General features: G+C 38.7%; 1 protein-coding gene across 2 annotated transcripts in view; it reads right to left on the bottom strand.

Moving 5' to 3' along the window:
* Positions 1–14,741, bottom strand: part of LOC130855523 (cytochrome b5 reductase 4) — an 81,215-nt gene that overhangs the window by 10,301 nt on the left and 56,173 nt on the right. For both annotated transcript variants that reach the window (XR_009054329.1, XM_057739253.1), the window contains exons 11-14: positions 6,363–6,503; positions 4,796–4,948; positions 1,877–2,027; positions 1,481–1,567 (exon numbers count right to left, since the gene is read on the bottom strand). Coding sequence is in view for 1 of the 2 variants with exons in the window: in XM_057739253.1 (XP_057595236.1) it covers positions 1,481–1,567; positions 1,877–2,027; positions 4,796–4,948; positions 6,363–6,503 (532 nt within the window). In the remaining variant the exon portion in view is untranslated. The remainder of the gene's footprint in view (positions 1–1,480; positions 1,568–1,876; positions 2,028–4,795; positions 4,949–6,362; positions 6,504–14,741) is intronic.

Raw genomic sequence — 14,741 nt, 5'->3', positions numbered from 1 at the left:
ACAAATATCTGAGGCAGGGCTTCACAGTTTCCAAAGCATTTACACTATCTCCTCTAGTCCTCACAACAGCCTTATGGAGTGAGTAAGGAAAGATGTCATTATTCTATCTCGAAGATAAAGGGACAGGCCCAGAGGGCTATGTAATTTTTGAATACAGTTTCAAGCTAAGTAGATAGAAGGTAGAAAGAAAACCAGAATTTCGGTCTTTAGGCTTTTTGATAAATGCTGCTTCCAATTTCCCACTTTGAAAATTAGTGAAAAAGACACCTGAAAACCCAGGCATTTGTATTTCTTTAAATTATGCTCTAAGTTGCCATGCAACTACTTAAATACAGTAAATATTCTTAGGTTTATATTTTAAGTATGTAAGAAAACACTTCAAGGATAATTAAATTCAGATCATCCTTAATTTGTGCAAATTATTTACTAGAAGAGAAAGAGGGGGAGGATGGGTGACAACAGGGAGGAAAAGACTGGAAGGAACCACAGCATTACCTTAGTGAGGATGTTCAGAAAATATTCAAAAGAACTTGGAGCCCTGGGACAGCTGAGTTTCTGAGGTCTTTAATTTTTAAAATGCCTAGGACTTTATACCATACTGTCATAAATATAAATATTTACGTCGGTATTTCGTGTGACTTACAAAGTTCTGCAATTCTTAGAAATAGTTTTAAATGATTACAAAAATGCTTCAGAAAGTATGACAGCACGTCCAATTCACTCTACTAAAAATTTTGTTTTGAATTACCAACTGCTTTCAAATCTCTTTAGGGGAGATGCGGCATATGCCTGGTTAAATTATCTCACTTCCTTGGACTGTGCTCAGGCTCTTCTTTCATTGAAACAAATTGTCACCTTACTGTCTCTGCTGCCTTGTTCTACCACTGAATTCAGCCTGACTCCAACTTTTTTCTATTACCTAAACCAGCACTTCCCAAAGAGTGTACTGAGGACCACTAGTGATATTTAATACATGTTAATGCAAACAAACAAAAATGAAGAGAATCTTGCTAAACAATGCATAAGGAACCCCCTTCTTGGAAAGTCACAATGGACGTTGGCGCAGTAAAGGCTCTAAGAAATAAACATGTTTATTTTTGCTTAACCCATCTCACCAGATTTATTTGATCTGCCCCATTATAATAAGAAAATCTTGAATTACCAAACTGGCTACACTGGATCATTTTCAATGAAACCCAACTCAGTATAAATAACATAACATACACATAAAGCCCAATATATATTTTACTGATACATATTTGATGTCACATCAATCTTATCAAACAGTATTTCTTTGGGGGAGGTGTATTAACATTACTTACACTTACAGATTTTTTTTCTTTAAAGAGAATTATTGTTTAGTTTATTTTTTTGTCTGACAGCTTCCTGGTTAATTAAAAACTCCAACCAAAGACGGTAAGGCCTTGACTGACTAAACATGTATGAATATTTAAACACAGAGCCAATACCACTTTAATACCTTTTATCTTTAAATGCTAATTTCTCCAATTGGCTTCTCCAAATTATGTCATCCTCTGTTTTATTGAAGAACATCAGCTTCACTTTCCTTAAAAGAAAAAACAACAACAACTCAAAAAGTACTATTTCGATTACAGAATTTTAAATATGCATGAATAGAAAGTCTAAAAGTGAACTAGCATGAATTTTTTTTAGTGTCAATTAGGTAAACAAAAGTATCAAAATAAAGGAATACAGTGAATAAAATGGCTTGGAGTGGAGGAGGAAGAGTAAGAAATGATGACTGAGGGGTCAGAGCACATCGCTTCAGGTCCACTGAGTATTTAATTGATTTAGGATACCTTCTACTAATCTAACAGCCTCAAGAGGGATAGTAATTAAAGGTAAAATGACATACCTGAGATTGGGTATATTAGTCAAAGCATAATTCAGTATGTTAACCATTGGTGTGAAGCCTGTGCCCGCTGCCAATAAAAAGAGATCTTCTAATTCTTGGAACTTGGATATTTTAAAATTGCCCTCAGGATTGCTTATGGAAACATAATCTCCTAAACAACAAAATATACACAAAATCAGAAGAAGAAAAAAAACTCAGGAAAACTGAGACTGTTAACCTAGCTGAATTAAGAACACTAGAAGAAACAGGTTGCATAATTATCAGTTTTTAAGAAATGCAGGGACTTCTAAGAATACTCAATAGGCCCCCAAGTATGTCATTATACTCAAATTATCACTATAATCAAATTAATAATGAGATTTTATTTTACTCGTTTCCCAACATTACTTTCCCAAATCATCTGGAGTCTCTAATTTACACACTACTGCCAAATATTTAAGTACAAATTATCAATAAAGGCTTGATTGCTAAACTAAAACTAGGCACCTCAAAAGCAGAGTCTGAGTACACGTGTCTTGCATGGTACAGCGTGGAGAATACATATTCACTACTTACACGCTGATTCTTAACCACAGTAATAAGCCTAGTAGGAGAGAAAATTGAAATAGAAATGTATTCTAATAGCTTATGTTATTAGTAAATGTGTTAACTTGGCCTCCATAGAATCTCTGAAAATACCAACCAATTAAAACAAGAGCTGTCTGAATTTAATCCCCATAAAGACAAAGCAAGATCGAAACCGTACTTGGGGTATGCTACTTCCAAATCTTCAATCAAAATAGTTGAATAAACCTTTTTCTGCTATGCAGTTGATATAATCCCTATGTACCACTCATATAAGAGAATTATCTTTAGGACATTTTAGAAAGTTTCAGTGTAACTTTAAAAATAAAAAATAAGGCTGTCCACGTTTTAAAAATAATTTCAAATGCTCTGGTTTATTTTTAAATGCTTGGATGCTCATAATTTTTCCCTTTTTTGTCCTTGGCAGGACAGTAAGAATCTTGTAGTAATTGATGAGTTCAACATTAGAAAGTAACAGAAACTCCCTATCATAGTTTGAAAGGGACCATAAGATCAGAATATCCTCAGGAAAGAGTCAGCTGGTTGTATACTAAAGCAGCCTCACCAAATGATACTAACTTGGTAACTTTAGTCCACAGTCCAGTCCTTCCAATGTCATAGAGTTGATTACTCAGGCAAGGACCTGATGCTAACCAAGTTCATGAGAGATTAAAGCGCACATGCCAGGATGGCAATGGATTTTCAGGCTGGCTACCCGCACCCAGTGACCTAGTATTACACGCCGCATCCAGGGCATCTCATTCCCAGTCCTGGCAGACCAACGTTTGGGACATGTGGAAGGCCAAAATAATCATATAAAAATTGCTTGATGAACACAGAACTGAAACAAAGAAGTGGTTAACTTTACAGGGGGGGCTCACATAGGCCATAACAAGGCTTCATGAGTTATTGCTGCCATGCCAGTGTACAACCCTCTAAGGGCACCAGTATCTGTGCTATGACTAGTTCCCCTGCATGAAGTTGAAAAAACACTGATCTTGCTATTTTGGCTTTCCTTTCCCATGCTCTATGCTGACTCTCCACCCTGCTCTCTGCTACACAATCTCTATGGATACATTATAATACCATCAGTTAAGTTTCCATTTGCCACACTACAATCATGTTGTCAGTCCTTCACAAGGTGACGTCACCTTCACTAGATCTGTAGGTATTCCAAAATTCTTTAGTTCACATTTATGTTCAATATTTTGACTTATGTAACCAAAGATGACTCACCACATCTATTACATGTAGACTGCTGAGCTTAACTTTCAGACAGCAACAAATTTTCTCTATTCACTCGATATTACTGTTAATACTGTCTTAAAAGGGGAAGGGCACTTTTACTGTTAGGCAAAAGGCAGTGAAAAGTTGAAGACAGAAAAAGGAGTAGAAACGGAAACACTCTAAACGTTAGTAGATTTCATTATAGTCTCTTTATTAATTCTTCCAAAGTACTTTTATTGAGAGCCTATTAAGTGCCAACTGCCCTGCTGGGTATGGGAAATACAAAGATAAGATGATCTCTACCCTTAAACTCAAAGTCCTGCAGAGAAGGAATATTGTTTATTCTTATCCTAGAGCAATGAACAAAGTGTTAGTTACTGAGGGGTTCTGAAGAGGAGGGAGGCTTCATAAAGGAAGCAATATTTAAAAAAAATATTTTAAAAAAGGTACTTGACAGGTAGACAGAGGATCGATGGGCATTCTTCAAAATGTGTGTACCTAAGAATGAGGATGAGAACCTTGTGGAACTCTGAGGAGCACAAGTATTTTGTCTAGCGGGTGGTGAAGCTGGAAAGATAAAGTCTTTGCAGGCCATAAGAAGGACTTAATCACTTAGGTAATGGAGACTCGTCCAAGGTGTCAAAGCTGCAGAACAACATGATAAAATCTCTCTCATCAAGGTGGTATGGAAAAAGAGCTGGAAGATGCAGATTAATAGAAAGATACCAGTTGGAGGCAACTGAGAGAGACTAGTTATAGATTAGGAGAGAAATGATGAAGGCCTGATCTAAGAGGGCAGCAGAAGGGTTAGAAAGGAAAGATTAAAAAGTCACTGAGAGGGAGACTCAGCAGAATGTAGTGGCTGACGGGACCGGGAGGGAGAAAACGGGAACTCAGGGAGGACTCAAGTCCCCAGATCAGGTCGAGGATGAACAGTGATGCTGCAAGTAACAGACAAGGAATACGGAAGCAGGGACAGGTGGGTGGGATTAAGAGAACACGACTCTGGCTGCATACATGATGAGTTTAAGATATCTGACAGTCTCCCACAGGGAAATAATTAAAAGAGAGTGTAACATACAATCCAATCCAGAACACAATCTAGGTTAAAAAAAAAAAAATACTAACCGATCTGAAGATGATAGAGCTCTGGTGTGAAGAATCCAGCAGGGTAGATTTTGATCAAAAAGTAGATGTATTTATTGTTGGGAAGAACTGGTTCCTTGAACTCTGAGAGTAAGGAATCAGACACAGGTGTATATGGCTTCACAATTTCAGTACCTGGAAAAAGTCACAACAAAGAAATTCAATTCTAAAAATCTAAATGAGTGATGATGAAACATACAAATGTTATGATGCCTCGGTATATATTTAAAACTGTACACTTAATGGGAAAACAATTCTAACTATGTTCTATATGTATATAGTACCTGTATATATACCCCAAGCTTATGTGTGCCGAAATGATTTTAACAAATCAATAATTCACCCATGATATAAATAATCTGTTTTTAGTAAGTGTGGCATAAGATGATAGGGTTTTATGTTAATAAACTTACACAACCACCTATGCCAGCAGCATATAAGCTCTGTAATAGGCCACCACACAAACGGCATCAAAAGTTTACATAGAGGTGCAAGAAGACACACAATAATTTTAATTATACAACCAAATTTTTAACAACAGATACCAATGGCCAATGGGATCATTTGGGTTCCAGGAAGGGAAGAATTTCACTTTTTACTTTATATATTTTGAATTGTTTTAACAATTTAATTCTTTATATATTACTTTGGTGATTGAAAAGAATGTTAATCCAACTACTTCTAAGAATGTAATAATAAAAAAACAGAGTTAAAATTAATAAGAAGTTATATTTTAGCTAGCCATATTCTGAAGAGGAGTCACCACACATGTGAAAGATCAAAATTTTATACACGGCTCCATGACGTATATCAAATTAATCTATGTGTAAATCATAATACACTGACAATAACCGCACTGGGGAAGATTCCAGCTACTGAATGCTAACTTGGCATCAGTGACAACGAAGAGAAGCCGTGAACAGCGCCATTGTAACATGCCGCATTCACCAAATCTCAGCACGCAGCCTGTGAGGCTGATTGCTGGAAAGGCCACGAGTGTTACCTTTCGCAGCTTCAAAAGGCCAAGATGTCAGACATCAGTAAGAAGGGTATTTAAAACAAGTAAATGGGGTAATTTCAGGATGAAAATGAAGGAAAACAAATTTACACAATAAGGAATACATTTACAAGAGCTTCTTATACACATGCAAGGAAATCATTTATAATCATTTTCAGTTTCCTAAGTCAACTTCATAAATGACATGCCCAGAGTGGCTAATAGGAGACACCAGGTAGCTGTCTTCAGGGAAGACCATCTGTGTGCTCCCTCACCTTTCCTTTAAGGCTTTGTTAGTAGCAGACTGCAGTGCTGGCGGCACCATCTCCGTGACTAGTGACAATGTCTCTGGTCATACAGCTACGCAGCACAGCTATAGCTCCCACATGCAGGAACACTGCATCCACAGACCTAGCATCTGGCTGTCACTAAGTTTAGCTGCCAGAAACATTTTATTCATAACCTAAATGGGTGCTTCCTCAAGAGATTAGTATGGATTCCCAATTGCTTTAAAAGAAGCAAGTGTTTCTGCAGAGCCTCTGCTTGCCTTACCCGTGATGGTTAGCTTGAGGTAAACATGTTGCCCGACTGGCACCTGAAGATGTGTGCTTGGTGGCAGCATCAGGCAGAAAAGCTTCGTATCATGCGTCACATCTTCCTTGGAAATTAACTGGCACTTTCTATAGTATAAACCTAGAAAGTGATTCATTTTCTCTGAGTGATGAAAAAATTAAATAAGACGTACTCCCAGACCCACCACGCAAAAGCACCGACTCCGCTTTTGCTCTTTAGTGAGCTTGAATTTCACTAACAGGTCTATGACATTTAAAAAATTCATCAGTATTTTGAAACTCTTACAGTGTTAGTTTTTTTCCATTTTATTTCCTGAGATACCCATTTTCTAAAACCTGGAGGTACTTCTGTAATTTGAAAAATAAGCTCTATAAAATGAGTGTTATTTCCTCATGTCCTTTATCAGAGCATGTTAAAACCATTACAGTCGAAGAAATTAGAGCCTAGTTTATTTCTTCTTAACTTTACTCTTAAAAATAATTCCACCCTTTAAGCCTTTATTAACATCTATATAATTAAATTATAGATGTGAAAATTTTTTGATAACCAACAAAGTTCATTCTAAATTCTTTTCTTACAGAATGGAAAAGTCCTAAAACTCAAGTATTTAAGGTCTACCAATACCAGCAGTATTCAACAGCTTAGAAGTATTTCTTTGATGAAGGCAGGAAAAATATACATTCTTGTGTCTCTAGGTATGTGTGTTATATATACACAAACTAAATTCATATGTACATGAAATATAGAACACTTCAACGGTCAAAAATGATTAAAACAAAAAATAAACAGGTTTAAGGGCATAAGTTCTGATTATCTGGAAAATTAAGTGAAAAACTGAAGATGCTGTGTTTGTGGTACTAAAATACAAATAAACAAAAGGAATCAAGTATTTCTATAAACAGTGGAAATATTTGAAATACCCTAAGCTCAGGAAATATTATTTGTATATAGAGCAAAATAATACCACTTAGATTGGAAGATCTTGTTACAGAAGTTCTGAAAGCACGAATATCGTCACTTGTAAATTCTCTTTCGGATGCAAACAGCATACCAGAGTAGGCTAATGACATTGGTTTGTTTCATAATTTCCTCTCTTTTATAAAACAGCATTTACAGAGATGTATCAGGAATTAATCCTAACAAAGCATCTTATCCTATTTTATGCTCTTTTTTTAACCTAAAAATATTTAAGGAGGTGCAGAAAGATTTACTCCAGACCTTAGAATGTGAAGGCCCTACATCTAATAATCAATGGTTAGTGGAAAACTAAAATTCACATAGAATCCTAAGAAATTGTTTTGGCCACAGTTTCATCCAATTCTCTTCTTCTCTTGTTCCTTTTGCCCCTCAAAGATCCTGGTCACTAAATCATTCACCTGCTACCATGGTAGCTCAGTGTGCACATAAACTTAGAATGCATCGTTGCCAGGGCAAAGCTTAGACCATATTACAGCTAAGTGTATCGTCCCAGAGTTAGCCTGGAAGGCCTAATCCAGTACTGGACTGATGAAGGATCAAAGGTCGAGGCTCACCCACAAGAAGAAATGAAGGTTCAAATGATCTCCTTATTCCTTCCTCTAGACCTTTCCTGGGATCCAGAGTGGTACTACAATATGAGACCCTCATCTATATGTCTAAACACATGAAAATTATACATCAGACAAATACTGTTAAATAAAATATGCCCTACACTGCACCTTGAAATATACCTTCAAAATGTCCTAGCAGGGTAGGTTCAAAGTCAGGATTCTTGAACTCCTGATTTCCACTCAGGAAGATGGTGGAGGGACGAGGGCTGCATCCCCATCTATGGCCTGACCCTCCCTCTCCTCAGACCTGCTGTCTGACCCTGAGTGAAGACTTGTGTAGGCATGGGCACACCAGCCCACATGTTCAGGCTCATCTATTTGCTCTCTCCATAAGCAGCCTTGGCCACTCCTTGGATAGAAGTGGATTTGGGGCCATTTGGGCCGGGAATGCTGGGGTTCCAGATACCTGAAGCGCAGTGGTGAAGGAAAGCACCTGAACTCCAGGTGGACAATTCTTCACCCTGCATACTCCTCATCCTGCGGAAGGTGTGCGGCTGGAGAAGAGACCTTGTGTTTTTCTCCACGTGCGGAGTCCAGGGCAGGCGCCCCTCTTGCCCAGGTCTAAGGGCCACAGTGCTTTTCTGTAATCAGATTTAGTGCATATCCTCTGATGAAAAGATTCATCTTCCGACTTGACAATTTCACCTCTAGCCTTTGCCAGAAAGGATCTGCTACAGTAACTATGCTTCTCTTTAACTATACTTAAAATACAAGGAAACCCTGGGTTACACGGATTGACTGGCTTTCCTTGCTAGAGAATTAACACAGTATTCCTGCTACTTAATACCACTGAGATAATTTCACCATCTTACTGATAAAGTAATACAACTGCCATAATTTCAAAAGGACGTGCTAACAACAGGTTCTAAGAGTCTGAAGAAAAACTGAAGAACGTTTTCATCTTTCCGTTGCACTGAGGAGAGAAGGGGCACAGGCACGGTCCTGAAACATGGGGATAAAGGTGCACACGGCAGAGGCGCTGAGGACCACTATCAGCCTGGGTAATGCCAGTGCTGACGTGTCAGCGTGTTGGTTTTATAAGCAGAATTACACGAGAAAATGAGAAACCGAAAATAAATATGAGATGGTGAAACCCAAATATAAGACAGAAAAACGTCTGCCCAGAAACCTAACTTCTTTTTTTTTTAATCTTTATTTTTTTTATTGAAGTATAGTTGATTGATGTTTCAGGTGTACAGCAAAGTGATTCAGGTTTATACACACAACACACACACACACACACACATTCAGGTTCTTTTCAATTATAGGTTATTACAAGATACTGAATATAGTTCCCTGTGCTATATAGTTCCCTGTGCTATATAGTAGGTCTTGTTGTTTATGTATTTTATATACAGTAATGTGTATCTGTTAACCCCAGACTAACTTCTTTTAATAACATACATATAATATTGAGATACTCAGGGTAACACTGAAACTCTGAGGATAATGTGATTAATTGGAGTATCCTTTTTTCTTCTTTTTGAAAAGAAATTACAGCTTTCGTTCTTAAAGAGTAGAATTTCACAAGGCTAAAATAAAGACAAAGTTCAGTGGGAAAGAGATGTGAAAGAGAGCACTGGACTGGGAGTCCACACTGCCTTCAACCTGTTCTTCAGCTCCTTCTTGCTCCTGGTACCCTTTTTCTTTTCTTTTTCTTTTTTTCTTTCTTTTTTTTTTTTTGGCCACACCACGCGGCATGAGGGACTTTAGTTCCCAGACCAGGGATTGAACCCATGCCCTCTGCAGTGGAATTGCAGAAATCTAAGCACTGCAACTCCCCCTAGTACACTTTTAAAGCACCTATTCACTCTCATCTTCCCTGTTGGAAATAGGGGCTTACAGAAGTTAAATAGCTTGCCCAAGATCACAGAGCCACTGGAGAAGATGTGGGATGGGGCAAGAAGTGATGAGAGTTTCTTGCTCCAACTCACAGGCCTTGTTCAGAAAGTCTGAGAACCATCGTTCTAGACCAGTATGTTGTTCTTTAGCATCTTCCTCCTTATTTTAATCACGTCAGTTCAAGCACAAGTATCTATAGATTATCCCTTCACCCTTTACAACTCCCTACTAACTATTCAACGTCCAAATTAAGGAACCTGTTCAGCAAGTCACCATCCATCCCAGGTACATCTCTTCTTCAACATCCCCAATTCCTAGATTGTTCTGATCAACCACAGTTTTTCTTAGCATATTTTACTACTTTCAATTACCTAAATACAGGTATTCCCTGCTTTGCAAAGTTTTCCTTTATGCCACTGGCTTTTATGAACAATCTACACGAATACCTGTTTTTGCTAACTGAAAGAAATCCAAAGATGATTTTTGCTTTTATGAAAAAAAGTGAAAATAGCATTCAGCATCTGTTTTGCAGTGAGCTTTTACAGAGGCAGCATGTACCCCGAGCAGAGAGAGTAGCACCTCCAAGCTCCTTCCCCAGGAACTACACTCAGCCTCTCAGCATCAAGCCACCATACCTTTTAACTGTCTCCGAGCATCTGTGCTTTGTCTCGATTTATTTTGCGCATCTGTGAGCTAGATGTGTCCTAGGGTAACTGCTTCCTCCCTTCACACCATTTCTGCTTACAAAAGATTTCATAGGAACGCTCTCTGCTCTGGATAGTGAGGAGACCTGTGTCATTTACTTACCTCCTAATTTGCAATCTACCTTTACTCATTTCTTCCTTTAAGATCTTCCTGAACCAACAAAGGGTAACCAATTAGTGGAACTACACACTTAAAAATGCTCAAATACAAAATAAATAACCCCAAACATACTAACATCTACAATACTTAAAAATATATTGATATACATACCTAGATATGTCCACCCAGAAAAACCCACAACCTACAGCCATTCAATTCAATAGACATTCCATTCAGAATCTGGGTTATGTAAGGAGGAAAATCCAGTATTACATTAACACCTTTTGAAACAGGCTCAGAGCAAGACATGATACTGCCTCTCAGCTCAATTTTGTCAGATGCCTGAAAGGATGAAGATATTATGTTGCTGAGACCACTCCTGTTTCTGGAACCTGTCAAGGTTGAATAGGAAGCCTACACACCTGAGGGGCCTTGCCCTGGGAAACATTTTTCATATGATGTGATGATGAACTGGAGAGTTATTAATGACTGAATGAGATTCTAGTCATGGGCTCTTCTGAGCTGTATATCATTTGGTGTAAATGGTTCACAGCCAGAGACCAGGGGGTGGGATGTGAGATAAGTGAAAATCGATATACTGGCTTCTGCCCCCAGTTCTTGGCACAGATTTCTTACAACTTTGATAACATCCTAAGTGATGAGAACACAAGGAGCACCTCCTGTTCTTATGCAGCAGTGCCCCCTTACCCTGGGGGAGACACTCACTGCAAGGCCCCCAGTGGATGCCTGAAACTTCTATGTTTTTCCTACACATACATACATATGACAAAGTTGTAATCTATAAATTAGGCACAGTAAGAGGTTAACAACAACAATAAAACAGAACAATTATAATAATATACTGTAATAAAAGTTATGTGAATGTGGTCTCTCTCCCTCAAAATATCTTATTGTATAAACTTAATGCTGTTTTCACCTTAACTTATCATGAACTATGGCTGTAACTTCTGCAGTCTGAGGCACAGCAGCAAAACTAGCACCCTTTTTCCTTCTCCACAACTTCACAGATAGAGAAGATCTGTTCTTACGGTAGATCTTAGCAATCTCATACTTTGATTTTTTTTCTTTCCTTATTAAGTCAAGAACTTTCACCCTTTCACTTCAAGGAGGCACTTTATGTCTTCTCTTTGGCATACTGGAATTGTAGGCATCACTTCCCTTGCACTTTGGGGCCAGTAGTAAGCAAAATAAGGGTGACTTGAATGCAAGCACTGTGATCCCGCGAAAGTTGACCTGACACCCCAGACAGCTACTAAGTGACTAATGGGTGGCACATGCACTGGACAATGGGATGATTCACGTACCCAGGATGACGCCTTGAGATTTCGTCACACTACTCAGAACAGCAGGCAATTTAAAACTCATGGATTGTTTATTTCTGAAATTTCCCATTTAATATTTTTGGACCACGATTGACTGAGGTAAGTGAAACCTCAGAAAGCAACACCATAAATAAAGGGGAGACCACTATATTTGTCTTTGACCCTCACCTCTAACACGGGATTCCTAATACTCTCGTAAATTCCTAAGTAATAAGAGAACGAGGAACATCTTTTGTTCTCATGAGGTGACTCTGGGTGGGCACCTGGATGAGAGCTGGTCACCAGGAAGACCGAGCTATGATTAGTAGTTTAGAATTTCCAGCCCCACGCCCCACCTTCTGGAGAGGGGGGAGGGGCCGGAAATAAAGTTAATAACTGGTCATGCCTACATGAGGAACCTCCATAAAATCCCAATAGCAGGGGGTCTGAAGAGCTTCCAGGTGGGTAAACACAGCAACACTGGGAGGATGACAGACCTCAACTCCCCAGGGACAGAAGTTCCTGTGCTCAGGACCCTCCCAGACCCTCTCTCACCCTCTGCATCTCTTCCATCTGGATATTCATCTGTACCTTTTATCATATCCTTTAATAAACCAGTAAACACAAATTGTTTCCCTGAGTTCTGTGAGCTACTCTAGCAACTTAATCAAGCCCAGGGAAGGGGTCTTGGTCAGAAGGAGAGCCGGGTGGTCAGAAGGAGAGGTGGTAACCTGGGCTTGCCACTAGCGTCTGAAGTGCTGGTGGGGAGGGATCATGTGGGACTGAGCCCTTAACCTGTGGGATCTGATGGTGTCTCCAGGTAGACAGTGTCAGAACTGAGTTAAATTGTAGGACACAAGCTGGTATCGCAAAGAGTTGCTTGCCGTGGAGAAAATCCTCCACGTATTTGGGACCAGAAGTGTCAGAAGTGAAGCATTAATAGTTAGTGAAGGAGACACACAAGAGAGAAAGACAGTAGGGAGGAAGTAAGTTTTCTCCTACACAGGAAAGAAAAATCTGAGTTTTTCCTTTACAGAATCTGCCACAGTTCATACAGCAGGGCTCAGCCTGCTGTAGCCTTGCTAGCTCTCTCTTTCTGCCAAGACAGTGACCTTGATGAGCAATGACCATGTGTGCAGGGATGATGTTCAAAACACTCGAGAACAAGTGGGGCCTTCGATAGCTCAGCTGGGAGAGCGGAGGTCTGCAGAACACTTGAAAATAAACTATTTCCAAGAACTATACAAATACCTAACATTTTTGACTATGGATAAAATAACTCAAGCTCTTGAAGACATCAGAATACCTTCCTATGCTGAAGCAACAACAGTTTAGTTAGTACACACTTTTTAAAGTATTACATAATTGCATTTATTTTGCTGTTTTTAAAAATTATTGAACCTTTTCACTAATTTTGATAAGGCTTCCACTTAACCTCTAGTAGTATAGTTTTATTATTCTCACCCAAACCACTCTTGCATGTGTGAATAAGAATGTGTTCATAACACACGTTCGAACACTAGAATGGTAAGTGTGTATGGGCACTTTGCACACATTCTTCCATCTGCCAGGGTAAAACTTAATGAAACAGTATTAGTAAATTGACAATAAAGCATAGATTCCTTTTCTATCTATTACTATTAAAAATATACCTATAATTCGGGTCTCTACCTCACCTAGACTGAAGTGAGCTGAATCTTTCTTTCAAAGTGAGGATTTTGTAGAGTTAAACATTAGCATTAAGCTAGGAGACAGGAAGCCCTTTCTCCAAGACTAGATTCAACAGGGCCCACATCACTGAGCAAGGCTGTCACTAGATTTCAACATTTCTGTGCTTATCACTTTTCCTCAGTTCCTTAACTAATAATTCAGCCAACATTATACACTGAAGTGCCCGCACTGCCTGAATTCTAAGTTTTCAAAATTCTTCTATTCTATCTTTTAATAGAGTAAATAATTTCTCACTCAATTACAGCCTGCCCCATCTGTTCTGTGTTTCTTCCTATTCAGGCCATCCTGCTAGAAATGAGAAAAAGATAGCAAAATGCCAAAGCATCTTACAGTTACTGTGCAAGCAACAACTTTACACCTGCCGGGCCACGCAGACAATTTAAGAGAACAAAGCACAGTGAAGTTCCTATTTGCTATTAGAATATTTTTTTCTTTTCCAGTAATTCTGAATGCTTGTTTTAGGCAGCAGAGAAACATTCCACGCACAGGCAAGGAAGGGTTGGGGAGGGGTGAGGGTGGCTCTTTCTACACCTGCAAGAAGAGCAGTTGTTCACTGTGGCAGCAAACAGCTTGCCTGTAGAATCACAGGCCCTGCAGGAAGCCTCAATTAAACGACTATTCACAGGGTGTTGACAAGCACAGTTACAAGTACAGACGATACTTCTGTGCGTGTGCGTGTGGTGTTAGCAGTTAGGAAGCGCTGATGACAGTATAGTTCAAATCAGGCGAAACTGCCACTTTCCTAGGCAAAAAATAAACATCTGATTTCATACAGTTCAACTTGAATTATAAAGACAGTTATAGAGTCTATAGATATTTAACCTAACGGTTTATAAATAGCTGCTGACATATCAAAATTATGACACAAGTTTTTAAAATCTTGTTTATAATCTTGTATCCCAATATTCATTTACTGAGTTGCTTGTTGGCAAATCTGTAAAACTACTTTCGTCTGGTGATCTAAGTCCCTATATTAAGGGCAATCACAATTAAAATAAACATTTAGGTTGGATACAGAAATAGCAACCCAATTATCTATTAGTTTCTGACTCTTAATAGACAAGTTCTCT

Source organism: Hippopotamus amphibius, chromosome 6, assembly GCF_030028045.1.
Source record: "Hippopotamus amphibius kiboko isolate mHipAmp2 chromosome 6, mHipAmp2.hap2, whole genome shotgun sequence".
Taxonomy (NCBI): domain Eukaryota; kingdom Metazoa; phylum Chordata; class Mammalia; order Artiodactyla; family Hippopotamidae; genus Hippopotamus; species Hippopotamus amphibius.
Note: the sequence above shows the minus strand (reverse complement) of the source record. Positions and strands in the feature narration are given on the sequence as shown.